General features: G+C 59.2%; 1 protein-coding gene across 5 annotated transcripts in view; it reads left to right on the top strand.

Moving 5' to 3' along the window:
• Positions 1–25,496, top strand: part of Plec (plectin) — a 59,989-nt gene that overhangs the window by 23,209 nt on the left and 11,284 nt on the right. For 2 of the 5 annotated variants that reach the window (XM_059246991.1, XM_059246992.1), the window contains 29 exons: positions 12,628–12,689; positions 13,010–13,099; positions 13,960–14,037; positions 14,140–14,232; positions 15,156–15,322; positions 16,179–16,294; positions 16,369–16,475; positions 16,565–16,684; positions 16,757–16,852; positions 17,105–17,232; positions 17,520–17,613; positions 18,295–18,449; positions 18,530–18,848; positions 18,929–19,006; positions 19,101–19,262; positions 19,470–19,574; positions 19,676–19,771; positions 19,972–20,097; positions 20,923–21,075; positions 21,178–21,332; positions 21,428–21,554; positions 21,659–21,842; positions 21,939–22,096; positions 22,216–22,394; positions 23,762–23,900; positions 23,988–24,344; positions 24,416–24,499; positions 24,689–24,793; positions 24,888–24,986. In XM_059246991.1, coding sequence (XP_059102974.1) covers positions 12,628–12,689; positions 13,010–13,099; positions 13,960–14,037; positions 14,140–14,232; positions 15,156–15,322; positions 16,179–16,294; positions 16,369–16,475; positions 16,565–16,684; positions 16,757–16,852; positions 17,105–17,232; positions 17,520–17,613; positions 18,295–18,449; positions 18,530–18,848; positions 18,929–19,006; positions 19,101–19,262; positions 19,470–19,574; positions 19,676–19,771; positions 19,972–20,097; positions 20,923–21,075; positions 21,178–21,332; positions 21,428–21,554; positions 21,659–21,842; positions 21,939–22,096; positions 22,216–22,394; positions 23,762–23,900; positions 23,988–24,344; positions 24,416–24,499; positions 24,689–24,793; positions 24,888–24,986 — 3,932 coding nt within the window. Of the gene's footprint in view, positions 1–8,752; positions 8,909–11,835; positions 11,963–12,627; positions 12,690–13,009; positions 13,100–13,959; positions 14,038–14,139; positions 14,233–15,155; positions 15,323–16,178; positions 16,295–16,368; positions 16,476–16,564; positions 16,685–16,756; positions 16,853–17,104; positions 17,233–17,519; positions 17,614–18,294; positions 18,450–18,529; positions 18,849–18,928; positions 19,007–19,100; positions 19,263–19,469; positions 19,575–19,675; positions 19,772–19,971; positions 20,098–20,922; positions 21,076–21,177; positions 21,333–21,427; positions 21,555–21,658; positions 21,843–21,938; positions 22,097–22,215; positions 22,395–23,761; positions 23,901–23,987; positions 24,345–24,415; positions 24,500–24,688; positions 24,794–24,887; positions 24,987–25,496 lie in introns of those variants that run through there. The other 3 variants (XM_059246989.1, XM_059246990.1, XM_059246987.1) reach the window with 3 other exon arrangements.

The raw sequence follows: 25,496 nt of genomic DNA on the forward strand, positions 1-25,496 counted from the left end.
ATCTTCGGGGGATGATTCTTGGTCCATGTTAGACCCCACCCTGCCCTTCACAGTCTTGGGAAGCTTGAAGAAGTGCTTTAGAAACTGATGTCATCTCTGACATTGGAGCTATATGTGACCCGTGAGGGGAGGGGCAGCTTATTGGTGCCCCTCACTCTCGGAGGGGCCCTGCCAGTTGTGGGTGGGAGGGGCCGGCCCTGCTGCTGAGTCAGAGGGGGCCGGCCTAGGCGTCCTGGAGGGCGGGCAGGCGGGAGGCTCAGACAGGCAGGCTTGCCGGCAGGAATTCACGGAGCCAGGCACTGGAGCCACACTGCCCCTGAGCCTGCGCCCTTGTGCTTAGAACCGGAGCCTGCTTGCCTACTTGCCAGTGGCCCCTGCCACATCCTGTGCCAAAGGAGCCTCATCAGCCTCCTGGCTGTGTCCCACCTGCTGCCTTCACACTGTGCTGACCGGCAGGCTTCCAGCGGCCATGGTGGCAGGCATGCTCATGCCGTTGGACCAACTGCGGGCCATCTATGAGGTGCTCTTTCGTGAGGGGGTTATGGTGGCCAAGAAGGACCGGCGGCCCCGCAGCCTGCATCCCCATGTGCCCGGCGTCACCAATCTACAGGTTATGCGTGCCATGGCCTCACTGCGAGCCCGGGGCCTGGTGCGGGAGACCTTTGCCTGGCGCCACTTCTACTGGTACCTGACCAACGAGGGCATTGACCACCTGCGCCAGTACCTACACCTGCCGCCAGAGATCGTGCCTGCCTCTCTGCAGCGGGTGCGCCGCCCCGTCGCCATGGTGATGCCGGCACGACGTCGCTCCCCCCACGTGCAGACCATGCAAGGTCCCCTGAGCTGCCCACCAAAGCGGGGTCCTCTGCCAGCTGAGGACCCTGTCCGTGAGGAGCGGAAGGTCTACCGCAGGAAGGAGCCTGAGGAGGGGGCTCCTGAAACCCCTATGGTGTCCGCCACCACCGTGGGGACCCTGGCCAGGCCAGGCCCGGAGCCTGCCCCAGCCACAGGTCAGCTGCATTCTGGCTCCAGGCCGAGAGGGGTGGGAAGGGACTGTGGGTGTTTCTGGTGCCCGGGCTTAAGTCTGGTGGGCTTCTGGTGGGCAGCACAAGGGGTGTGTATGGGTTCTGTTCATATATCAGCAGGTGGCGCCCTTTCCGCCCGAGGGTGCTGGGTGTTCTAGCTAATGGACCCACGTGGCTTGTACTCCTCCAGGCAAATCCTGGTGGGGGCGGGGCCTGCAGGCCCAAAGATTGGCAGGACCAGCTGTTGGCATAGTCCTGTTTGTACCCCTCTCGGGCACTGTCCTTGCCCTCACCCCCACCTCTTCCTCTACCCGCCCCGGTGGCCATTGGCGGTCCCTCTTTTCAGAAGTGGGCGTATATAGAAGGGCTGCTGGCATGGAACTGGCCCAGGCAAACCACTTGTCCATTGAGGCTTGAGTCTGTCTTCTATGGCCAAGCGGCTCAGATTCGTGTTGTAGGAATAATACAGAGGGCCCCCATGACTGGGTGCCTGGCCTGCTAGGGGTTGGCCATGATCTGGAGGTGGAGTGGTTCTAGGTGAGATGGGAAGAAGGGCAGAGGCCAGACATGCTAGCATTGCCTAGGAGGGCAGAGGCCAGGGCATGGCTCAGTCTGTGGTCTAGGTGAGTTGTTTTTCCCAGTTGGAAACCAGATCTTAGAGGATGGGACAAGACCCCATTAGCCCAGGGCCTACCAGAAACCACTCCCTCTGTCCTTAAGCCCTTATACCATCAGGACATGGATAGACCTATGTACACATAGGTCTGGTGCAGGATAGACACATGCACACATAGGTCTGGTGCAGGCTCTCCTGAGACACATTGTCCTTTGTGCCCGCGGAGGGCATCCCAGGACCCCCCAGCATTATCCATGTAATAATGTAGGCAGGCACCAGAAGGGCCTGGTATCCACCTCCCTCTTTGTGGCTTCGTGTGTGGGGAGGAGCTTGTTCTCCTGGAGTGGGGAAGGGAATCTAGAGTGAAGGGTCGAGCTTACAATGGGCACAGCTGCCTGAGCAGACGCCTCAGTTCAGGCCTTTCTGGGTTGGACTTCTATGGCTTGTTGGGAAGGAGCGTACCTGGAAGGGTGGCCTCTGAGAAAGTGGAGAATGGCCTCTGAGCGCTCTCCATGGCCTTAGGCAAGTTGGTAGCCTCTCCGGCTTCCCTGTAACCATGATTATGTCTCAGTCCTTTCCTCTTGGGTGTGGTGAGTGGGAGGGGAGCCCTCCCCTGCTTTTCATGCCTTGCTTCCTTGTCCTTGTGTGGACGGGGCCAGCAGTTGGCAGCAGACTAGGAAGGGGTTTTGGGTGTGGCTGTAGTGGGCAAAGAGGGGGGCAACCCTCCCTCCCCTGTCTCTGATGGAGGTGACTCAGTCTTCCCAGCCACAACCGCTTGTGGCAATTCAGAGTTTCCAACAGGAAATCAGCTCCAGCTTCAGACTGAGTCAGGGCCCCAGGCGGATTCTCCCCCACACCCTCAGGACTGAGCTTGGGGCCTTAGGTGCTGGGTGTGGCTGGTGGCAGAGGCATTATAGCTCCACATACAGGCTGGGGCAGATCTGATGCCACCTACAACTGTTGGCTTCTTAGGGTTAAAAGTGAGCAAGCAGTGGGCCACAAAGACTGTCACTTTCCATAGCACGGTGCCTCCAGTGGGTTATATATGAAGTCTAGGGGGCAGCAGTGCTGGTCACCAGCATGGCCTCAGTTAGATGGGCCACCTCTGCCCATACAACCCTGGCCAGGGAGCCAGAGGCGTGGCAGGGTGAATTGGGAGTGCCCCCATCTCTAATCAGCACATTTATGTGGAGGGTATCACTATCTTGCAGTTTCAGATGAAGCCCATGCCTCCCCCCCCCCCCCCATACTAGGTGAGGAGAATGTGGTAGGAGGTGACTTAGGAGCAATCAGAGAGCTAACCCTGACAGGTGAGGAGGGGCTGGTCAGCGAAGGGATTTGCTGTGAGGAGGGAGGCAGCCAGAGATTTCCTTGTGGTATAAAGTTGCTGGATTGCTTTGTGTATGTGCATTCATTTTGACTCCAAAAGATAGTGTTTTGCCTGGCTCAGAATTCAGAATCGATCTAGAAGTGTTTGGAGAAAAGCAGTCTGAGCACTTTGAGGCTCTCAAAGAGATGCCACGTAACAATCCACATGTGAATCACCTCCCCTCTTTTCGTGCCCACACGTGGCTAATGCACCCTGCCATTCCCCATGAGCCTCCACGGTGTGTGGCATGCATAGAGGATGCTGCCCTGCCCTCCTCACGGCTACACAGCCCCTGTTCATGTGGGCTGTGACTCTTGGCAGGTGCTAGTTGGTACCAGGATGCAGGAAGGAATCTGAAGAACTCTGGGAGGCTTTTTAACCCAGGTTGTAGACAAATCAGGTTTGCATTTCCCAGGTTATCTACAGCTGGGTAGAAGGAAATGTGGATCGTTTGGAGATATCATATTTGCTCAGACTAGAGGACTGAGCTAGTTGTGGGGAACTTGGGCAAGGGAAGGGGCCAGATTTGGGGTCTGAGGGAATGTGAATGTCAAGGACGAGTAGAGAGGGGCCAGCAAGATGGCTCAGCAAATAAAGATGCTTGCTGATAAGTCTGATGGTCTGAATTTGATCCCTGGACCTACAAGATGGAAGGGAGGAACTCACTTCTCATAGTTGTCCTCTGATCTCTACATTCATGCTGTGGCTGGCACACACACACACACACACACACACACACACACACACATTAAGTAAATAAGTAAATAAATAAATATATAAATGTAACTAGAAGAAAAAAAAGTTGAGTGGAGAAACTCAGCTTGCCCAGAGTGGTCAAGGACTGAGTTTGACTGCTAATACCATCAAAATGGTGTGTGTGTGTGTGTGTGTGTGTGTGTGTGTGTGTGTGTGCACGAGTGTGCAGGGCTCTGTATCCATTATGTCTCCATGGAATGTGCCCCAGTGTATGGTGTGTGTGTGTGCACGAGTGTGCAGGGCTCTGTATCCATTATGTCTCCATGGAATGTGCCCCAGTGTATGGTGTGTGTGTGTGCACGAGTGTGCAGGGCTCTGTATCCATTATGTCTCCATGGAATGTGCCCCAGTGTCCACATGTTTGAAATGTGAGTGGGTGGGGTGGCAGGGCTCAACTGTCGGAGGGAGGGGATATGGAGGAGATTAGAGGCTGTGGGGTGAATTGAGCTGTGTCTGGCAAAGTTGACAGGGAGACCAGTGGACTGGGACCCCAAAGTTTAGGGACTAAGGCAGGTCTTTCTTCTGTACCCCTAGCTTGGTCTGCCTAGGCCACCCACTGATACTGGTCCACAGGCTTGGGCTCTGTTGGTCTGGCTGACTATGAGGACCCTTTAGTCAGTCATGAGGAGGAGCTACTGCTGGGTGTGGAGGCCGGGGCATGAGCAAGCCCTCCCTTTGCTTCCCACCCCTTCCCTCCTTCCTGCCTTCCCTTCCTCTCTGCTGGCTCTGGGAGCAGCCTATCCTGGCCAGCAGCTATGGATAGGTACAGCATGGAGGAGCTGATCCAGCTGGGCCAAGGTAGGGCACAGAAGTAGTGGAGGCTTTAGGTAGAGGATAGAAAGTAAGCAGGGACCAAAGTTGCAGCTGAGGTTGGGCCCTCTATGGTGGAGGGCAGGTCCCTAGGTGTATGTGTAGGGGGGAGGGGATGGACTGGGTGTCCCCTCCTGGTAGTTCTCATGACCTCAGGTACCAGGATTTATGGGCGGCATGACTCCTCACAGCTAGCTCAGAGTGTGTGGAACGTGGGATGGGGGCCCAGGGCAAAATAAGTGGTAGAGGGTCTGCCCAGAGCCAGGGCACTCCGCTTTGGGGGCCATCACTGAGGCTGTGGAGACAGAGGCTCTGCTGAGGCTTCCGAGCCCCTGCAGAACGCTGCCTGCCTGTCTCTGTCCCTGCCCACTGCTGACCAGCAGGGGTCTCTTTGGCCTGCCCTTGGGACTTCCGTGGTCCTCACCCCACCCGAGTCAGTCCAATCCCTGGCTGCCCAGAGCTGACCACCACAGGGTAGTTTTCTTCAGAAATACGTTTCTAAAATGTGATAGGCCCAACCTTCTCAAGCACTTATCTGCCCAGTGTGAGCAGGGGGCCCCACCTCAGCAGTCAGGGTCCAAGGCTGGTTGGCTATGCTGTGTTGACAGTCAGTTGAGGCCATATATGTTAGGGTCCCTTGACCTTGTGGAACCCCCAGGCTCGTCACTGTTACCGTGGCTCCATTTTCTCATCCGAATAGCGCTCACAGCCCAAGACTTTATAGGCCGTCCTCAAGATTATAATAGAGCGGTGCTCGACACAGGAAGTGTTGCAGGATGGAGGACAGACTCGAGTTCCTCAGCCACTTGTCAGTCAGGACCCAAGGACCTGGCCCAGTATGCTCAGGGCTCCTGGGAGGAAAGAGATGGGATGGTGTCTCCCCTCCACACAGATGCATGCACACACACAGCTTGTTTCTCAGGAAGCACTGGGGTCCAGGTCAGTATTGCATATGGCGGATGTATTCTGGGCCTGCTTGCTGACCCGTGGGAACACTGTGCCTCCACAGACCAGGAATGCTGGGGAGTCTGGGGGGAGGCTTCCCCATTCTGTAATTCCTGGGATACCAGGGAGAGAGGCCTGGGCTGGGCGGTGTAGCCTGATGGGGGCAGGTGAGTGAATGTTGATGTGCCTTAGGCCCCAGCTTTGGGCTGCCTGGGTCTCCCGCTGGTAGTGTGACCTTGGAGAAGCAGTCCTGTCTGCCCTGGGGCCAGGTGTTGTGTTGAGTGACTTGCACAGAGCTCTCCGGGAGAGAAGGAACTGGCGCCTCTTTGGCCCATGTGGCATTTCCCAAGAGCGCCCTAGAAGTTGGGCAGGGCATGGGCAGCACCCTCTCCCAAGGGAACATGAGCCTAAGTCCACTTCTGCCTCTATCCACGGTAGGTCCCGATGCCAGGCACCTCCTTATTATAGTATCAACCATGGGAGCTGGGGAGGGGAGGGCGCTGCACTGGGGGGCTGAGAGTTGTGGGGCCGCCCAGCCCGATGGGACTGCAGTGAGCCTGGGCTCCATACGTCATGTACTAAGTCTGGACAAGTGACGGGCCTTGCTTACCCTCCTTGGATATTTATATCCCCCTGGGCCCCCTGCCCACTGCTCCCCTCCCCTCCCCCAACTCCTGCTGACAGGGCTGGAAAGCTGTGCCCTCCTCCGGCCTCATCACTGCCGCGGCAGGCTTGCTGCCTCAGAGGGGCCTGTGACCCTCCCCACGCCCCTTGCCCGCTCCCTGTTCGCCCCGTGGGCTCCCGTCGCTGTCCCCAATGAAGATCGTGCCCGGTAGGTGGGGCAACCCTTCAGAGTCGTTTGGGAACCCAGCTAGGCTGGAGGCCATGGCCCCTGTCTTCCTCTGTGTACACCCGGCTGCCTAACCTCACTGGCCTGTCCCTCAGACCCTGTCCAAGACCACCACATGGGAGCTTGGGGCTTATGAGGAGCCCACCCCCTCGTCTGTCACCGCGGTGGGGTCCGTTGTAGGCCTGGGGAAGGGCAGTGAGGGACTGGACACTGACATCCGTTCACCCTCTGTGCTTGGTGGCTGTTCCCAGAGGGCACCCTTGGAAGTAGACTGAGTTTGGGTTCTCCTCCTGATGGGGACACGGAGTGCTGGTTAGGCTTGGCTGGGGAGGGAGGATCTGTGTTGAGTGTGCCCAGGCTAGGCTGGGGGGCTGAGGCCTGCGGAGAAGAGAGCGGCAGGCCCCTCCTCCTGGCGGGTGTGGCTGTGGGTAGGCAAGGGTTAAGGCTCCGGTTAACCTTGAGCGTCGATGTCTCTGCGCAGAGACAGCTGAGCTGGGCCCTGTGGGGAGCGCGGGTGGGGAGCGGCCAAGAGCCGCGGGAGGGAGGAGGCTGGGAGGAGGCTGGCTCAGAGCGCAGTTGGTGCCGAGGGGACTGTACATTGTCCCCCCCGGCTGAGTGCAGATGGTACAGGAGGGCTGCCTCTGAGGGCGGGAGGGCAGCAGACAGGGTGGCCTCTGGCTCCCCCGGGGGGACCCCTTCGCTCGCTCGCTCGCTCACCCTCCACGCACGGAGGGGCTGTCTGACTTGGCAGCAGCTGGTCCCCGGTGAGGACGGCTCTGCCCATTCAGAGTGGCAGCCATGGAGCCGTCGGGAAGCCTGTTTCCCTCCCTGGTAGTCGTGGGTCATGTTGTCACTCTGGCTGCCGTGTGGCACTGGCGCAGGGGGCATCGGCAGGCACAGGATGAGCAAGGTAAGCGCCCTCCGCCTCTGCCGCTGTCATGGGCCGCCACCCCTGCCAGGAGACTGGGGCGGGGCAGGGGACGGAGGGTCCGCCTTCCTCCCGCCCCTTGTCTTCTCCTGAGCCCTCCTCTTCCTGTTCCCCAGTGAAACACTAGAGTTTGTGACCGTCTATCCCGTGCCTGCTCTGCATTGAGGACCCTTCCGCTTCCTAGGGTGTGCTGGGGGTAGAGCTTTGCAACCTGCAGCAGGTCCTGGGGCGGTGAATGGAGAGAGGCTGGGGCGAACTCTGGATTCAAGGCACAGGCCCGTGGGGGATGCCTGCCTTGTAAAGAAAGGCCCCTCTCCCTTGCCACAGCAGTGAGAAACCAGAGTGGCAGGTTCACAGGCTGATCTGGGCAGGGCACAAAGCCTGCCCAGTGGCCTTCCTGCCCACGAGAGTGTAGGCTGAGGTGCACAAAGGCAGTTTGTCTGAGTGTCCTCCAACATGGCATAGGACCCAGAACCAGTTGTGGGGCAAGGCGTTAGTCTAAGTTCTGCCCTCTCCTCAAAGTCACCAGCTCTTGGGCTATAGTCCGAGGTGGCCATGCTCACCGCAGAATGGGGTGGGGCTGAAGTGAATGGAGCCCGGGACAGGCCCTGGGGATTGGCAGTTCTGCACCAGGGCTTCTGGCCAGAGGGACTGCCCTCGTGAGATGCACCTCAGGCCGGGACCGATGGGAGTGTGTTTGTGGCTTTGTGCCCCCTAGCGGGCCTGTGGGTCTTAGCGTCCAGTGGAAGATCGCCAGGACGTGGGCCTTAGAACGGGTTTTCCTGGCGTGGCTCTAGGGTTCCCAGAAGCCGGTGAGTCAGCTGTAAACAGTGGCATCCAACAGAATGCACAGGGCCAAGGACTCCTTCCCCTCGGAGATTTTTTTCCCCTCCTTTGGGACCAGACGCTGGCCCCTCCTCCCTGAGTGCAGTTTTGTTTCTGGTCACCACATGAGGGAAGGGGCTCCCTGTGTCCCCTCTTGGTTCACTTAGACGCCTTGCAGTGCAAGGTGTGGGCGTGGTCGCCCGCAGTTCTGTACTCTGCCCATCGCCTCAGCTGATCCGGCCTCTTGGAGCGGGTGACATTTGGACATCCTGCTGGGAGTGGCCCTCCCGCAGTCGCCAGGCGTCTTGAGAGTTACCATGGGCGTGGGGAGAACCCCACCCTCCTGCTGCCTCCCACACTGCCCACACTGGAGAGTTCCCAGACCCTTTTGACTAGAGGGCACCTGCACCCCTGTCCCCTCGACTTCGCGCGAGCTGGTCTGCTCCCTATGGGTTGGGGCGCGGCTTCCTGGCCCACACTGGGCGGGGCGGGGCGCTGGCAGCAGGGGCAGGTTCTCCGGGTCTGGGCATTGCGTCCGGTGGGCGGGGGCGAACGTGCAAAGCCAAGCCAGGGCCTTCAGCCTTGAACACAAGCGGGAGCACGGCTCCCGTGTCTTCCGAGAGCAACCCGGGGCACCCGGGGGTCCTGGCCATGGCAGGGACGTGGGCGATGAAGGGCGTCTTCACTTCGCAGAGGGAGGTCCTGCTGGAGCGGCCCTGCTGGCTGGATGGGGGCTGCGAGCAGGTCCGCCGGGGCTACCTCTACGGGCAACTGTGTTGCGTAGGTGGGTGCGGCCGCTCAGGTTGGTGGGCAGGCCTTGAATTTGTGATGGGGGTGGTACTTGGCCCAGGTACAGCCCCGCCTCCAAGCTCCGGAAACACCTGGGGAGGAAGGCAGGCTTGTCTGGCGCTGGGATAGGTTTTCCTCTGGAGGAGGGGGATGGTAAGTGGGCGGGCCAGGGGGTTTTCCCGGCTGGGTGCTTTAGCTGTGGGGGATGATCCCGGAGCGGAGCACACGTTGAGAGTGGGTCTCTGGGTCCTCCCCCTTATGCTATCATTGGCCTTCAAGTTCTCTTCCAGTGTGCGTGTATATGTGTGTGTGTGTGTGTGTGTGTGTGTGTGTGTGTGTGTGTGTGTGTCTGTCTGTCTGTCTGTGTCTCTGTCTGTGTCTGGGGTGGGGAGGGATTCTTTGCTTTGGCTAGCTTGTTACGACTTCGCTGGAAGCAGAAAAAGACATTCCTTGTGGGAACATAATGACCTCCCTTCCTAGGGAGACTGACTTGGTGCTGAGAGTCAGCCACGCTCTACAGATGTGCAACACAGTATTGACGTGGGAGTGTCCCTGGGGCTGATTGGACAGGTGGGAGAGCCCCATGAGATGTACAGCAGCGTTTGAGGGCATGGCTGGGCTCTGGCCAGGTGGGGGCTGGGCAGCTTGGGAACCTGTGAGATTGTGAGTAGGATGAGCAGGAGAGGGGACATCTCCAGCCAGGGGCGAGGGGCATGGGGCGAGGCAGAGTTGGGAGAGGTGAGAGCAAGCATAAGCTCTGAGACCCTGAAAGACTTTTAAGGAAGGAGGCCCCTAGAGACAGACTGGTGTTCAGGGAAAGGGGTGCTCAGAGGTCCCCTGGTGAGGTGGAAACCCCTACCTGGAGCTGTGCCCACTTTCCAGGCAGCATCCTTAGAACATCATAGCAGCAAAGAGGAAGAGGCTGGAAAAGCAGTCTGGGTTAGGGTCAGTGTATATCTTGGGTGCCAGATCCTGTCTCCCCCACATTCTAGTGGTTTCTTGGGTTCCTGTGCTCAACTGCTGGCCCATTTCCAGGAGCCTGTGCCCGGCAGCTCACCTCAGCAGTGTTGCATACCTCCACTAATTTTAAAAAAGATTTATTTATTCATGTATATGAGTGCTCTACTTGGGTGTAGTGCCTGCATGAGAGAAGAGAGCCTCAGAGAGAAGCGGAGGGCGTCTGATCCCATTGTAGATGGTCGTGAGCCGCCATGTGGTTGCTGGGAATTGAACTCAGGACTTCTGGAAGAGCAGCCAGTGCTCTTAACCGCTGAGCCATCATCTCTCCAGCCCCAGCACACCTCCACTTCTCCGAAGGGTTTGCTTTCTGACTGGGAGATTGCTGGCCTGGTCTCTGAGAAGCTCTCAGAGCACTGACCAGTGTAGAGTCAGATTTGAGGTTCAGAAGGCCTTTGGAGTGGGAGGAGTCATCTCTGGTGGGTTGTGGTGGTTGTTGGGCTAGAGGGGAAAGAGGTAGATGGTCTTGTGTTGGAGTCTGAGGAGAACCCTCAAGTGAGGGCCAGTGTGTGCCACTCAGCAGAGCATTGTGAATGTCAGACCTCACTCAGGCACTCGCTCCTACTCCGCCCTACAGAGTTTTGGTGCCCCCTTGTGGCCATAAGGGCAGCAGTAAGGGCAGCGGAGGGCAGACTTTTCCCGGAACGGAGAGGCCTTAGACACTGGGAGGGGGGCTGTTCCTCAGCAGTCCACAGCTGGATCACATCAAGGCTGATGCCTGGGCTGGAAAATTCTTGTGGTCTGGGTGGTACATTTTTTCCTAGAGTGGGTCGGGTAGGTTGGGCAGTTTCAGATGCTGGCCATAGGTGGCTCCATCTTCCGACCCAAGGGAGCCAGAGGTTACAAGTAGCCAGGTCCTAGTCACAGGGGCCCTTGTGCCCTTTGCCCAGGTCTTGTACCTTTACAACCTGTAACAGCTGCTATCTGCCGGCCCTACCCTGCCGCAAACAGCCCCATCCTGCCCCAAGGTACAGCTTCCTTTCTGGTGAGTCACGGCACCCAGGCCCCCTTCCCAGGTCTGACTCACTGGCTGTGCCCCCTTGGTGCGCCCGCCTGCTGCCCCAGCAACCCTTTCTCCCACCCCAACAGGGGAGGTGTCCCTGCAGCTTGGGCTGCTCTGCTCTGCTGGGATGAGTCACCGCTGAGCTATGAGCCCTTCTTGCCTGAGGTGTGCTTTGCCTGGCTGGGCTGGCTCGGGCTGGACTGTGGGAGACTCTGCGGAAGCCAGGAAGTCCTTCAGTAGGGCCTGAAAACCTGGCCGTTGTGGGGGGCTACTGGATAGGGCATAGTCCCTGCTCAGTGCAGGCTCGAGGAGGTGTGGTTTAGGGGAACTTCAAGAAGTAGACAGGCAGCTGGTCTCCACCTCCAGGAGTTTCTTCCTCAGTCACTCTGCAGGGAAATAGGCTGGTTATTATCCACACATTAATGCCCCTGTGTGGTAGGGAGCCTCTGCTCACTGCCTGTGCTACAGGATCCTTCCTGATGGCCACGGGGATAGTAGGTGTTCCCTTGTGATCCCGGGGCCAGCCCTCCCTCCCCCATCTCTGTACCCAGGTCCTACTGCTGTGGGTAGGGTGGGTGAGGAAACCCGGGGTTTCCTGTTTCTGGTGGGCTGAGGGTGTGGCCATGGGGGAGGGGCTGCCTTCCTCCTTTCCCGCAGGGACACTCCCCTCTGGGGGGCGGGCAAGGCGGGGTAAGGCTCCTGGGGAGGGACGGCCTTGCTGGGAGTACGGGCAGGCAAGGGAGTAGTCACAAGGACTCCAGTCTGAGCTGAGTCTCTGTTGAGTTAGTGTCCAGAGCAGCCGGCGGCGGCGGCGGTGGCGGCGGCCTTCAGCAGGCATACCACACAGGAGGCTGCCTAGAGGGAGCCCAGCACCTGAGAGCCGAGGGACAGGGTGACGAAGGGGCGGGGGCAGTACCATGTCTCAGCACCGGCTCCGTGTGCCCGAGCCTGAGGGCCTGGGTGGCAAGAGAACCAGCTCAGAGGACAACCTCTACCTGGCTGTACTCAGGGCCTCGGAGGGCAAGAAAGGTAGCTGGCATTCCTTCTGAGCAGGGCCTGGTGACAGGAAGGGTCCTTCCTGTATCAGGAAGCCTTGGCACAGAGTGGGGGGGTGGGGCCCTGTTACAAGGGTATGGATTTCGGGGACCAGCTCCAAGACGGGGGCCAGTAATCCATGCCCATCACCGATTGGCCCTTGACCTTTAAGCCAGGGGCCAGGGTGTCTAGGGCTCTCTGTGTCTCTGGGAAGGCCTGCTGTCCTCAGGGAGACTTGACTTTCCCTCCAAAAGCCCTGCTGGTCCCAGGGCTGCCATGTTCTTGCTCAGCCTGGGAGCCAGCATGTGGGGTGGGGCAGGCTGGGACTTGTGTGCTGTGGGCTCTGGGCACAGTGGCTCTAAACCTCCTCTCTTGTAGAAACAAAGGAAGTTTTGAACAGCAACACCCTGCGGGGACTGGTCCTGTTGGAGGACTAGGGCAGGCTAGACCTGGGTTCCTTGGTCTCTGGTGTCTGTGTGGGGAGGCTTCTAGGGAGACCTGGGACTTTCTGATCTGGGCAAGGCCTGGGGTGGCCCTGGTGGAACCTTGTCGGGCAAGGTGTGGCCCAGCCGGCCCCTGTGTGTCTGCGTGGTGCTCACCTCTGGGGGCCTTTCTAGGCTTCTCCTAGGCTCCAGGTAAACTGGTCTTGTCTCCTCTAGATGAACGGGACCGTGTGCAGAAGAAAACTTTCACCAAGTGGGTCAACAAGCACCTCATCAAGGTGAGTGGTACCCGCTTGTGCGCTGGGGGGGGTTCCCCAGCCCACACCCCCCCCCCCCGGGGGTTCTCACACTTCCTCCGCTCCCCTTTCATTTCTGAAACCTGTAATTTTCCGCCCTTTCCTCCCACACTTACTCCTGTCTCTTTCTTCCTCTCCCTTCTGGTCTCTCCTGGTCTCTGCTGTAGCACTGGAGGGCAGAGGTAGGTGCCTGCATGGGGCAGGGGTGTGCTCCAGGCTCTTGCTTCTTCACACCCTGAGCAGTGCCCTGTGCCTGTGGGGATTCTCATCTGTGGCCCTCTTGGTCCCTGCTGTTTCCACAGGCTCAGAGGCACATCAGTGACCTGTATGAAGACCTCCGGGATGGCCACAACCTCATCTCCTTGCTGGAAGTCCTCTCAGGGGACAGCCTGGTATGTGTGCCCCTGCCTGCCTGCCTGCCTTCTCCCTTGGGGCCTTTCCCACTACCCACTCGGTGTCCAGCTTGGTCTCTCACCTTCTCCAGCCTCCTCCAACCCCAACTGCTCCCCCCCTGGCCAGGGTGTTGGCATTACAGCCCAAGGCCAGGCCTACGAATGGCCACGGCCCCCCGCGCTGTTCTCTGCATTTGAGCCCTAACACAGTAACCTCATGCTCTGCTCTGCTTTGGTTTCTCTGCTGCTTGGACTCTGAATCTTGACCTCTGCCCTTTACCCTCTGTCCTGCTCTGGCTGGGCAGCCGAGGGAGCGGGACGTAATCAGGAGTGTGCGCCTGGTGAGTGGTTGTGCCTGCTGGCCTGGCAGCACCTGGGCTTCCCAAGACTGTGGAGCCCACCCAACTCACCTGGGGATGGATGGCAGCCGATCCAGCCTGGCCCACATCTGGCTCCCGGGCGGGCCGATGGCTGTGTGACAAGCTACCTGCTGCCTGCCGGGGGCTGGGCCAGAGACTCACCAGGAGCTGCAGTGGGCACCACTGAGGACCCCCTCCCCCTTCAATGCCACTGCCCTCCGCCTGTGGCTTCCTGGCCATTGTCTCCTCCCCACCCCCTTCCTTCCTTCCCACAGCTGGGGTTGCCGGCTTTCCAAGCCCGCCCCTGGTGGGCTGGTGGTCGGTCACCCAGCTGAGGAGGGTGAACCTGGGGTCCTGGAGGGGCCGTTGGTGCACTGGGGGAGACCCTTTGGTTTAGCTGCTGCTGCTGCTGCTGCTGCTGCTTCGGGGGTGACGGAGGGGTGGAGGCCCTGAAGGGGCTGCCGCCCTGTGAACTCTAAACCGGGTCTTGCCTCCTCTCAGCCCCGAGAGAAGGGAAGGATGCGTTTCCACAAACTGCAGAACGTGCAGATCGCCCTGGACTATCTCCGACATCGCCAGGTAAGTAAGGCTGTCTACCTGGCCCCAGGCTCTAGGTCATAAACCCCAAAGCTGGCCGCCTCCCTCTGCTCTCCGGATCCTGACTGAGCCAATTGTTCTCAGGTGAAGTTAGTGAACATCAGAAACGATGACATTGCCGACGGGAACCCCAAGCTGACCCTTGGCCTGATCTGGACCATCATCCTGCACTTCCAGGTAGGTGGCCACCCCCCTACCATCCACCTTCCCCTAGGGTTTCAGTGGGTTCCAAGGCTAGTTGGCTGGCCCTATTTCTGGCTAGGGTGTGGCCCCAGGAGGTGGTGCCTTCCAGCCTTCTTGCCAGTCTCAACATATGCTAGCTAGCTCTGTGGCTCCAGGGCGTAATCCTCTCTCCAAGACCAAGACCTGCCTATCCTGTGCCCTTGGGCCCTGGCTAGATAGGGCTGGTGGAACCTCCTTGTAGAGGAATGCATTTTCTGCTGGCTGCCTAGAGAAGTTTCTGGAGCTGCAGGGATGCCCTGGGTGACTCATCCATTGCCTGTGTTAGCCTCACAGGAAGCCACAAATCTAAGATCTTGGGCCTAAAAAGCCAGACTGGCATGGTAGCTGAGTCACATGGGCTGGCCAACAGATAGATCGCTAGGGGACAGGCTGCCACGCCTATCGACAGCAGGCAGGCTGGTAGACCCAGGCCGGCCATTGGGCTTAGGGTCAGGATGCCTGCCTCGACTTGCCCCTTCACCCCCAACAGCTGGACCTACTTTGAGGGTTGCCCTTCTGTGCCCATTACCCATCTTCTGTGTTACATGCCAGCCTCTGGGGGTTCAGGGTATACTCCAGCATCCCCCAGCTAAGGGGAGCCCAGAGCACCCATCATTTGACAGTAGAAGTTAGGGCCCCTGTAGTCTTCTGTGGAGCTGCCGCCTGGAGGAGCCTGTTCTTGAGATAAATGTGGTAGGCTTTAGCCCCAAGAACCCCAGTGTGGCCTGGGGGCCCTGGGAATTACAGTCGCATGCCGAGCTGCCCTGCTTTTGTGCAGGTGGTCAGGGCATGTGGTGGTGTGGGTGGTCGGTCAGGCAGGCCAGGTGGCCAGGTGGCCAGGACTGAGCTCCTGCCCCTGTCTGCTGTGTGTGTGGCAGATCTCAGACATTCAGGTGAGCGGGCAGTCAGAGGACATGACTGCTAAGGAAAAGCTGCTGCTGTGGTCCCAGCGTATGGTGGAAGGCTACCAAGGCCTGCGTTGTGACAACTTTACCACCAGTTGGCGTGATGGCCGTCTCTTCAATGCTATCATCCACCGGCACAAGTATGTGTTTCCCTGGGACAGAAGAAGGCTTCAACCCTGTGACTTCAAAACAAGTCAGGGCACAGAGGCGGCAGGAGGCATGTGTTATCTTCCGCTGTTGGAACGTGGTGCCTGCAGGGTGTATTGAATTCCTGCTGCTTCCTCTGGGAGGTGCCTGGGGCAGGGCCCTGCTGTCTCCTCCAGGGCCCTTGAGAAGCACCTCTGTTCTTCCCAGCTGGTCAGGTCCACATGGACCCTCAGAAGGAACCTGATGGGCAGGGAGGCTGTAGGAGCCCAGTTGATGATATCTAGCCAGTGTACTGTGCTGGTGACCACCATAGGCTCCTTGGGCCCCGTTGCTGGGTGTGGTGGTGCATGCCTTTAATCCCAGCACTCTGGAGGCAGAGACAGAGGCAGGTGGTTCTGTGAATCTGGTCTACATAGGAGTTAGAGGCCAGTCAGGCAGGGTTACACAGTGAGACCCTGCCTCAAAACAACAACAACCCTCCAACCCCAAACAAAAATCAACGTCCCCGGGGCAGGGTTGGAGATGTTAGTGAAGTAGGTAGTATGTTTTAAGGGGGGGGGGGTTTGCTGGAGAGATGGCTCAGAGGTTAAGAGCATTGACTGTTCTTCCAGAGGTCCTGAGTTCAATTCCCAGCACCCACATGGTGGCTCACAACCATCTGTAATGAGATCTGGTGCCCTCTTCTGGCCTGCAGGCATACATGCAGACAGAACACTGTATATTTAAAAAAAAAAAAAAAAAAAAAAAAGAGGGTGTGGGGCCGGACTCTGTTTGCTAGGATGTTTGAAGGAATGTGTCTGTGTAGCCCTGCTCAGTGGGTGTCTCTGCCCCATCCCCACTCGTCCACAGACCCATGCTCATTGATATGAATAAAGTGTATCGTCAGACCAACCTGGAGAACCTAGACCAGGCCTTCTCCGTGGCAGAGCGGGACCTGGGAGTCACAAGGCTCCTGGACCCAGAAGGTATGAACCACCCACTGGCTCTCCCCATCTTCGCCCTTGTGCGTGGCCCCCACTGAACCAGCCTTCCCCTGCAGACGTGGATGTCCCTCAGCCTGACGAGAAGTCCATCATCACCTACGTTTCATCCCTGTACGACGCCATGCCCCGTGTGCCCGGCGCACAGGATGGGGTGAGGGCCAATGTGAGTGGGTAGCCCACGATGGGTGGAAGGTGGGCCTCAGCCGGGAACCCGAGACCCTGACAGCCTCTCGCTCACTCCTGTGCTCACAGGAGCTGCAGCTGCGCTGGCAGGAGTACCGGGAGCTGGTGTTGCTGCTTCTGCAGTGGATCCGGCACCACACCGCGGCCTTTGAGGAGCGCAAGTTCCCTTCCAGCTTCGAAGAGATTGAGGTGGGCCTGCCGACCTGGGCTGGTGTCCTTGGGTTGTCTTGGTGTAGCTGCTGACACCCCTTGTCTCCCTAGATCCTGTGGTGTCAGTTTTTGAAGTTCAAGGAGACGGAGCTTCCTGCCAAGGAGGCAGACAAGAACCGGTCCAAAGGCATCTATCAGTCTTTGGAGGTAAAGTGAGACGCTCTTAAGGGAAGTGAGTGGGATGTCTCCTGTTTTTTGGGGCTACCCAGGGGTGTGAGAGTCGGGGTATTCCCTGGGTAGATAACTTGAGGCCTCCGTGAGGCCCAGAACTCAGTGCCTCTCAAGCATGGCTTGACCTCGCCTGGTGCTTAGGGACTAAAGTTGTACCAGGTTGTGGAGGAGATGAGCATCCAGGAGTCCCTGTGTCCAGTTCAGGCCTGAGTGTGCCCCTGTTCACAGGGGGCAGTACAAGCGGGCCAGCTCAAGATTCCCCCTGGCTACCACCCGCTAGATGTGGAAAAAGAATGGGGCAAGCTGCACGTGGCCATCCTGGAGCGGGAGAAGCAACTCCGGAGCGAGTTTGAGAGGTGGGCCGTGTGGAGGGTGGCAGGCCGTGTGGGAGGCAGCAGGCGGGTGGGGCCCTGCGGTGGCAGGAGAGCCACCCCAGGGTGAGTCATTGCCTGAGGAGGAAACCCCCCCTCCCCTCCCCGACACCAGGCTGGGGAACCCAACCAAGCTCCAGTGCTTTAGGGCCAGCGGGACAGTACGCCCCAGGCAGGCAGTGAGGCCAGAGCAGAGGGGAGCCGCTCTCTGGCCCTGGAGTGTGGTGAGCCCAGTGACTCACTCGGGGGTTCTGGGGTGATCTGGTTCCTAGGCTGGAGTGTCTTCAGCGCATCGTGAGTAAACTGCAGATGGAAGCTGGGCTGTGTGAGGAGCAGCTGAACCAGGCCGACTCCCTGCTGCAGTCGGTGAGGGGGAGAGGAGAGGCGGGGCCGAGGGGCGGGGTGGCAGGGTAAGGGTGGAGCGGGCACCCGTCCAGGCCCGAGGGAGGAGCACTGAGCTGCTTACTCTGCAGCCAGGGCTGTGGCCTGCTGGGCTACAGGCACAGGGTGTGGCACCAGGGCGGGGAAAACCAGGCCCTTCTGGTTTGCCGCCAACTCTGACCTCCTTTGGAGAGCAGAACTGGCCTCTGGCCACCAGGCAGGACTCTCTGCCTCCCTGCCTCATTCCAGAGTGGCCCTCTCTCCTTCATCCCCTCCCTCTCCAGGAATTGGGGAGTGGGGAGACCCCAGCCTCATTGCTGGCTAAGTGCCACGGGGCCCAGAAGGCACAGGGCTGTGGGCCTGGGTGGGAGAAGTTGTGTGGTAGATGATGGAGGGTGAGGCAGAGAGACTCTGTGGACAAAGCCCTTCAGGTCTCTGTCCTTGGACCCAGTGGGAATCTTTCGGACGGATCCTGATTCCCCAGAGAACAGATGCAAATTTCTCTAGAAGCATGCTAGGAAGATATGTGGGATTGCCCGGAGAGAAAGGAAAGACAGGACCTTGATCTTAGGCTGTGGAAGTGGGTGAAGGGGAGGCCTTGGTTGAGAACCGTAGGCAGTGAGTAGGAGAGTCAGCCAGACCAAGTCACACAGGACCATCTTGCAGGATATTCGGCTGCTGGCCTCAGGCAAGGTGGCTCAGCGGGCCGGGGAAGTGGAGCGAGACCTGGACAAGGCCGATGGCATGATCCGGCTGTTGTTCAATGACGTGCAGACCCTTAAAGATGGGCGGCACCCACAGGGTGAACAGATGTACCGGAGGTATGTGCCATACCTAGGAAGGGTGGGTTAGGAGGCCTGGGGCCCGTCTGACCCTCTTCCCCACTCCTGCGCCCTCTCAGGGTCTATCGTCTGCACGAGCGCCTGGTGGCCATCCGCACCGAGTACAACCTCCGGCTGAAGGCCGGCGTGGCTGCCCCTGTGACCCAAGTGACCCAGGTGACCCTGCAGAGTACACAGAGGCGCCCGGAGCTAGAGGACTCTACGCTACGCTACCTGCAAGACCTGCTGGCATGGGTAGAGGAGAACCAGCGTCGAATGGACGGCGCCGAGTGGGGCGTGGACTTGCCCAGCGTTGAGGCACAGCTGGGCAGCCACCGGGGCATGCATCAGTCTATCGAGGAGTTTCGGGCCAAGATCGAGCGGGCACGGAATGATGAGGTAAGCGGTACCCTTGGGGTGGGCCATGGTTGTGGGCCGTGCCCCGGCCACTGCAGACCTTACTGCTCCATCTTTTGCAGAGCCAGCTCTCCCCCGCCACCCGGGGTGCCTACCGAGAATGCCTGGGCCGCCTGGACCTGCAGTATGCAAAGCTGCTGGTGAGTTGGGGGGGGGACTGGGGACTGCCGGTGGCTGGGAGGGGTAGGCAGCCCCAGTCAGTCAGTCAGCTGACTCATTCTCTCCTACTTACAGAACTCCTCCAAGGCCCGCCTCCGGTCCCTGGAGAGCTTGCACGGGTTTGTGGCGGCAGCTACCAAGGAACTGATGTGGCTGAATGAGAAGGAAGAGGAGGAAGTGGGCTTTGATTGGAGTGACCGCAACACCAACATGGCTGCCAAGAAGGAGAGTTACTCGGTGAGGCGGCTTTTTCTCCACAGTACGCCCCCATCCACCCCCGCCCCCCTGCCCACCCCCTCCCTTCCCACTCACATCCATATTGTCACCCACCGTTGGGGGCCTCTTGAGTTCGGCTTCAAGGCTCTGTGAAGATGGGGCATGGGACTTGCGTTGCGTTTACAGCCTTCCCGAAATTGCCCCTGAGACCCTTTCCCTCCCTGTCAGGCCCTGATGCGGGAACTGGAAATGAAGGAAAAGAAAATCAAGGAGATCCAGAACACCGGGGACCGGCTGCTGCGGGAAGACCACCCTGCCCGGCCCACAGTGGAGGTGGGGGGGCAGGGCTGCAGGGAACCTTAGGAGCCTCGGTGGGGGTGGGGCTCTGGGACCGATGGCGTGGGGGTGGGGCCTGAGGACCCTGTTGTCTACAGTCCTTCCAGGCTGCCTTGCAGACACAGTGGAGCTGGATGCTACAGCTCTGTTGCTGCATCGAGGCGCACTTGAAAGAGAACACAGCCTACTTCCAGGTAAGGACCAGGGCCTCTCTTTCCCCTGTGGCCCGGCTGCCCTGCCCTGGAAGAGCCCCCATAGGACCTGACATATGTGTAGCCCTGACTACCAGTTCCCCTTGGGGGGGGGGTCCCAGCACCTCTTCCCTCAGGTCTGGCCTTTTGTCCTGTGTCTGTCCCGTGTCAGCCCCGTGTGACCCCTCCTGCTCTTCTCCTAGTTCTTCTCAGACGTTCGGGAGGCCGAGGAACAGCTGCAGAAAGTACAGGAGACGTTGCGCAGGAAGTACACCTGTGACCGCTCCATCACCGTCACCAGGCTTGAGGACCTGCTGCAGGATGCCCAGGTGAGGCAGACACGAGCACGGACCAGAGGGACAGACTGGATGGAGGAGCGTGGGCTGTGTGGGTACCTGGATGGGACGGAAGGCCAACGGGGCTAAGGAGACAACGCAGGGTGCAGGCGTGCGGCAAACAGAAAAGCGGGTGACCAGCAGGTGGGCCGGCGTGAGCCCCAACCTTAGAGCCTACCTGAGTGGAGCGTCCTCAGCCCTACGGTGAATAATCGACGTCATGGCCTAGCTGCAGGGCTGTGAATGGCAGCTGGGCAGCTGGATGTGGTGCCCATGTACACTGGGGCGTGGCTGGGGGTACCCACAGTAGTCTCAGTGCTCTGGATAGGGAGTCCTAGAGGCAGAGGGGAGGGGAGGACTCTGGTTCTGTAGTCTGCAAAGACTGGACCGGCTACAATACTTACCTGAGAAGAGGGGAGAGGGTCAGCTGTTCCAGCATGGACTCTGTCCTTGAGCTGCTCTTGGTGAGGTTTGTTCTCGCTCCCCTCCAGTTGGGGTTGGACAGGGGAGGAGGATGCCCTTCTTCTACAGCTAGAAGGGGAGGGGGCAGGGGCGAGGTCATTGCAGGGGTAGGTTTGTAAGTAGGCCCTACCCCTTCTTTATGTAGGAGTGGTCTAGGGTAGGGATGGGTACCTAGTCTCGGTTGGAAGGAAGGAGACCGGTGGAATCAACTCGCGGAGGCCTATATCCTCTCGCGGCTGTCCCTGCCTTTAAGTGCCCTCATTCCTAGCATCAAAAACCTCCCCAGACAGGGTTCTGGGTCAGGTGTCTCTGCACCCGGAGCTAGATGGGTCGACCCTGAACCTCCCCTCCCCACAGGACGAGAAGGAACAACTGAATGAGTACAAGGGGCACCTCTCGGGCCTGGCCAAGCGGGCCAAGGCCATTGTGCAGTTGAAGCCACGCAACCCTGCCTACCCTGTGCGGGGCCACGTGCCCCTGCTGGCCGTGTGTGACTACAAGCAGGTGGAGGTAAGGGCTGAGCTAGGCTGTGCCCAAGCCCGAGGGGATGACGACGACGGGCCGGCCAGGGCATAGGCATAGCTCCACTGTCTGCTATTCTGACTGTCCCAGGTGACTGTGCGCAAGGGTGACCAGTGCCAGCTCGTGGGTCCTGCCCAGCCATCCCACTGGAAGGTGCTCAGCGGTCCCAGCAGCGAGGCTGCTGTGCCTTCGGTGTGCTTTCTTGTGCCACCGCCCAACCAGGAGGCCCAGGAAGCGGTCACCAGGTGGGTCCCCCGAGGGCTCCCAGCTGCGGGGGGTTTGTGGACAGTGAGGAGGGTTCTGGGCACCCCTGAACGCGAACGCGGTCCTTGTCTACTAGACTGGAGGCCCAGCATCAGGCCCTGGTGACGCTGTGGCACCAGCTGCACGTGGACATGAAGAGCCTCCTGGCATGGCAGAGCCTCAGCCGTGACATACAGCTCATCCGGTCCTGGTCCCTCGTCACGGTAGGACGGCGCACGGGCCACGGGTCCTGGGAGGGACGGGAAGATGGTGTCTCGTGGGCACCGTCCGGCCCGACCCCATTCTCAGCTACGCGTGCCGCCTCCAGTTCCGCACGCTGAAGCCGGAGGAGCAGCGCCAAGCCCTGCGCAACCTGGAGCTGCACTACCAGGCCTTCCTCCGAGACAGCCAGGACGCTGGCGGCTTCGGGCCCGAGGACCGGCTGGTGGCCGAGCGCGAGTATGGGTCTTGCAGCCGCCACTACCAGCAGCTGCTGCAAAGCCTGGAGCAGGGTATGGCGGGGGCGAGGCCCTGCGGGGTGGCGGGGTGGCGGGTGCGCGGGCAGGCTGTATGCAGGCCGTGTCTGAGTAGCCCGGTGGTTTCCCCAGGCGAGCAAGAGGAGTCTCGCTGTCAGCGATGCATCTCGGAGCTCAAGGATATCCGGCTGCAGCTGGAGGCCTGTGAGACCCGGACCGTGCACCGTCTGCGGCTACCTCTGGACAAAGAACCTGCGCGGGAGTGTGCCCAACGCATCGCCGAGCAACAGGCAGGCGCAGCCCCCATTCCTGACTCACTCCTCCTGCCCACCCCAACCTCCCTCACCTTCCAGGGAAGCTGGTTGTTAGGCTCTGATGGTCACCGTGCCTCTCCCTGGTCTCTCCACAGAAAGCGCAGGCCGAGGTGGAGGGGCTAGGCAAGGGAGTTGCCCGCCTCTCTGCCGAGGCTGAGAAAGTTCTAGCCTTGCCAGAGCCGTCTCCCGCTGCTCCCACTCTGCGCTCGGAGTTGGAACTGACCCTGGGCAAGCTGGAGCAGGTCCGAAGCTTATCTGCCATCTACCTGGAGAAGTGAGTGTTCCTGTGCAGGTTTCGGGGCCCAGTGGGGTTCCTCCGGTGAGGGCAGTGATTGCAGACATGTTCTGAGCAGAGGAAAGATGAGGGTGGGGGGGGGGTGAAGTGGCAGTGGGGCCCATTGAGCAGTCTGGCTAGGGGATGGAGGGCGTGGGTTTGGACCTGCGTACAGTTTGAGATGGTAAGAAATGCTCAGAGTCCGATGCGTTTTGAAGATCATATCCATAAATCTTCTAGATAATGGGATGTGAGGTGTGGGGTCAAGGGGCGTTGGTGCTGCCCACTGAGAAGCCATAGACTTGGGGCCAACCAGGAACCAGCCCAGTGAAGAGTGAGGGGACAGGGTGGGTCGGAGCAAGGTTGCTTCAAGTTGTGAGTAGAAGGGAGCACAGATGGAAGGAGGGAGAGGAGGAGGGAGGGGAGGAAGGAGGGAGAGATGCCATGCATGAGGTGTGGCCAGACTGGTGGGTTCAGGAGGAAGGACCAGTCTTCACATGGAGGGCATCAGTGAGTTTGAGAGACGGATGAGCTTCTTGGTGGAGAAAAATGGAGAGCTGAGAGGGGTGAGTAAGGCTGGAGCAACGCTTGAGACGTTAGAGGCCCAGGGCAGCAAGATGCTCCCCAGGCCTCTTGACCTCATCCTCTTAGGATCCTCCTTGCAGAGCCCAGCCCCTTCTGCCTATCCTCCTGTGCCTAGCTGCAGAGCTTCTACGTCTTTCTTTCTGTTTATCTCAGCATATTTTGATTCAGAGGCACAGCAGGTACATTCATAGGGCCTGCTTGTGCCCTCAGCATTTACTTCCGGCATGTATTGCTTCCTGGATTACATAGTGCATTCACACTTTATTATTTTTTATTTTTAAATAATTTACTTTTATTTATTGTGCATTGGTGTTTTACCTGCATGCATGTCTGTGTGAGGGTATCCGATCCCCTGGAACTGAAGTTACAGACATGTGGGTGCTGGGAATTGAACCCGGGTCCTCTGGAAGAGCAGTCAGTGCTCTTAACCACTGAGCCATCTCTCCAGCCCCTGCATCCACCCTTTGTTAACAAATACAGTGTTAGAGAGGACCGTCTGTCGGACACATGGTCCCCTTTCTACTTCCTGTTTGCTCAGCCAGTCTTGAGTGTAGTCTTGAGGACTACACTACAGGAACTGTCACCTGCCCCAGGACTTTAGAATCTGCTGCTCCTAGCTGGAGCATCCTCCCTCCAGGTCTTCCAGCTTAAGTGACCACTGTTCTGGCCAGGTAGGGTCTGGGCATAGGAGGAGGCCCCTAGGGGCCCCAGTTCCTTCATCTAGGGTGTGTGGCTTGAGCCCAGGTATCTCCTGGCTCTGAGTCTTGCTATCTCCTACCTAGACTCAAGACCATCAGCTTGGTGATTCGCAGTACCCAGGGGGCTGAGGAGGTGCTTAAAGCCCATGAGGAGCAGCTTAAGGAGGCCCAGGCTGTGCCTGCCACCCTCCAAGAGCTTGAAGCTACCAAGGCCTCTCTAAAGGTACCATCTGGGAACCCGTGCTTCACCGGGGAACAGGGTCAGTAGGAGTCCGTGTTGAACTGGTACCAACCCTGCCTTGCCCAACAGAAACTGCGGGCCCAGGCGGAGGCGCAGCAGCCTGTATTTGACACCCTGAGAGATGAGTTGCGGGGGGCACAGGAAGTTGGTGAACGGCTACAGCAGCGGCATGGTGAACGGGATGTGGAAGTGGAACGGTGGCGAGAGCGTGTTACTCAGTTGCTGGAGCGCTGGCAGGCTGTACTGGCCCAGACCGACGTGCGACAGCGTGAGCTCGAACAGCTGGGTCGCCAACTCCGCTACTACCGGGAGAGTGCGGACCCACTGAGCGCCTGGCTGCAGGATGCCAAGAGGCGGCAAGAACAGATCCAGGCTGTGCCGATAGCCAACAGCCAGGCTGCACGGGAACAGCTGCGCCAGGAGAAGGTAGGCCCCGACAGGCTTGGCATGTGATAGGGCGCAGCCTATAGCTCGAGGCTAACCCCTTCCTCCCTCAGGCCCTGCTGGAAGAGATCGAGCGTCATGGCGAGAAGGTTGAGGAGTGTCAGAGGTTCGCCAAGCAGTACATCAACGCAATCAAGGTGAGGCCTCCCAGCTACCAGCTCTAAAACTCAAAACTGGGGCACGCTTGCCAGTTGAGCGGGCACTGGACTCTCGAGTGGCCCTCCCAAGCCTGGACTGTGCCCGAGCAAGCCTGTGAGGCAGCCTGGGGATCAGGCCCAGGCAACCAGAGTGTAGAGCTGGCAGCTGACTGCATTGTGTGTCTATAGGACTATGAGCTCCAGCTGGTCACCTACAAGGCACAGCTTGAGCCCGTGGCTTCCCCAGCCAAGAAGGCCAAGGTTCAGTCTGGATCGGAGAGTGTCATCCAAGAGGTAGGATGGAGGCGGGCCAAGCCTCAGCTGAGCAGGGGGCTAGATGGACCTCAGGGGTCTCCTGGTCATTGATTGGCCTTCTCCTTCCTCCCAGTATGTGGATCTGCGTACACGCTACAGTGAGCTGACCACACTCACAAGTCAGTACATCAAGTTCATCAGTGAGACACTACGCCGCATGGAGGAGGAAGAGGTATGCCTGGGGCCATGTGGACCGGGCGGGGGAAGCCCCTTCTCATTTCAAATGCAGCCCATAGCAACCTGTCTGAGACCACTAGTTGCAGTTCACTCCATGCCCCGTGCCCAGTGCTGCCCAGCACCCCACCCCAGCACGGCTCCCAGGTTGCCCTTCCTTGTGACCCTCCCCCCCCACCTTGATCTGGCTCGGCTCTGCTCTCTGCCTGGCGGCTAGTGCGCCCTTTCTCGTTGGCGGGTGTTCCTCGGTTGCATCCTTCTGGTTCTCCTGTGTGCTCTCCCTGGAGATTCTGTGTTGGCGTCACTGGGTCTCTTGCCTTAGGAAGAGTTGGTGTATGTGGCTGTAGGGTTTGGAGAGTGGTGTCTCCGAGGAACTTGGCCGCGGGCATGGTGCCATCTGTCTAGCTCCTTACATCCTAGGTGGCCTGGTTGGCCTGCCTTCAACCTTACCTCCTCTTTGCTCCTGTTTGCCGGCTTGAGAGGCCTTCTGTGCTGGCTCTGGTCTGCA

Source organism: Peromyscus eremicus, chromosome 20 (genome assembly GCF_949786415.1).
Source record: "Peromyscus eremicus chromosome 20, PerEre_H2_v1, whole genome shotgun sequence".
NCBI classification, from domain to species: Eukaryota; Metazoa; Chordata; class Mammalia; order Rodentia; family Cricetidae; genus Peromyscus; species Peromyscus eremicus.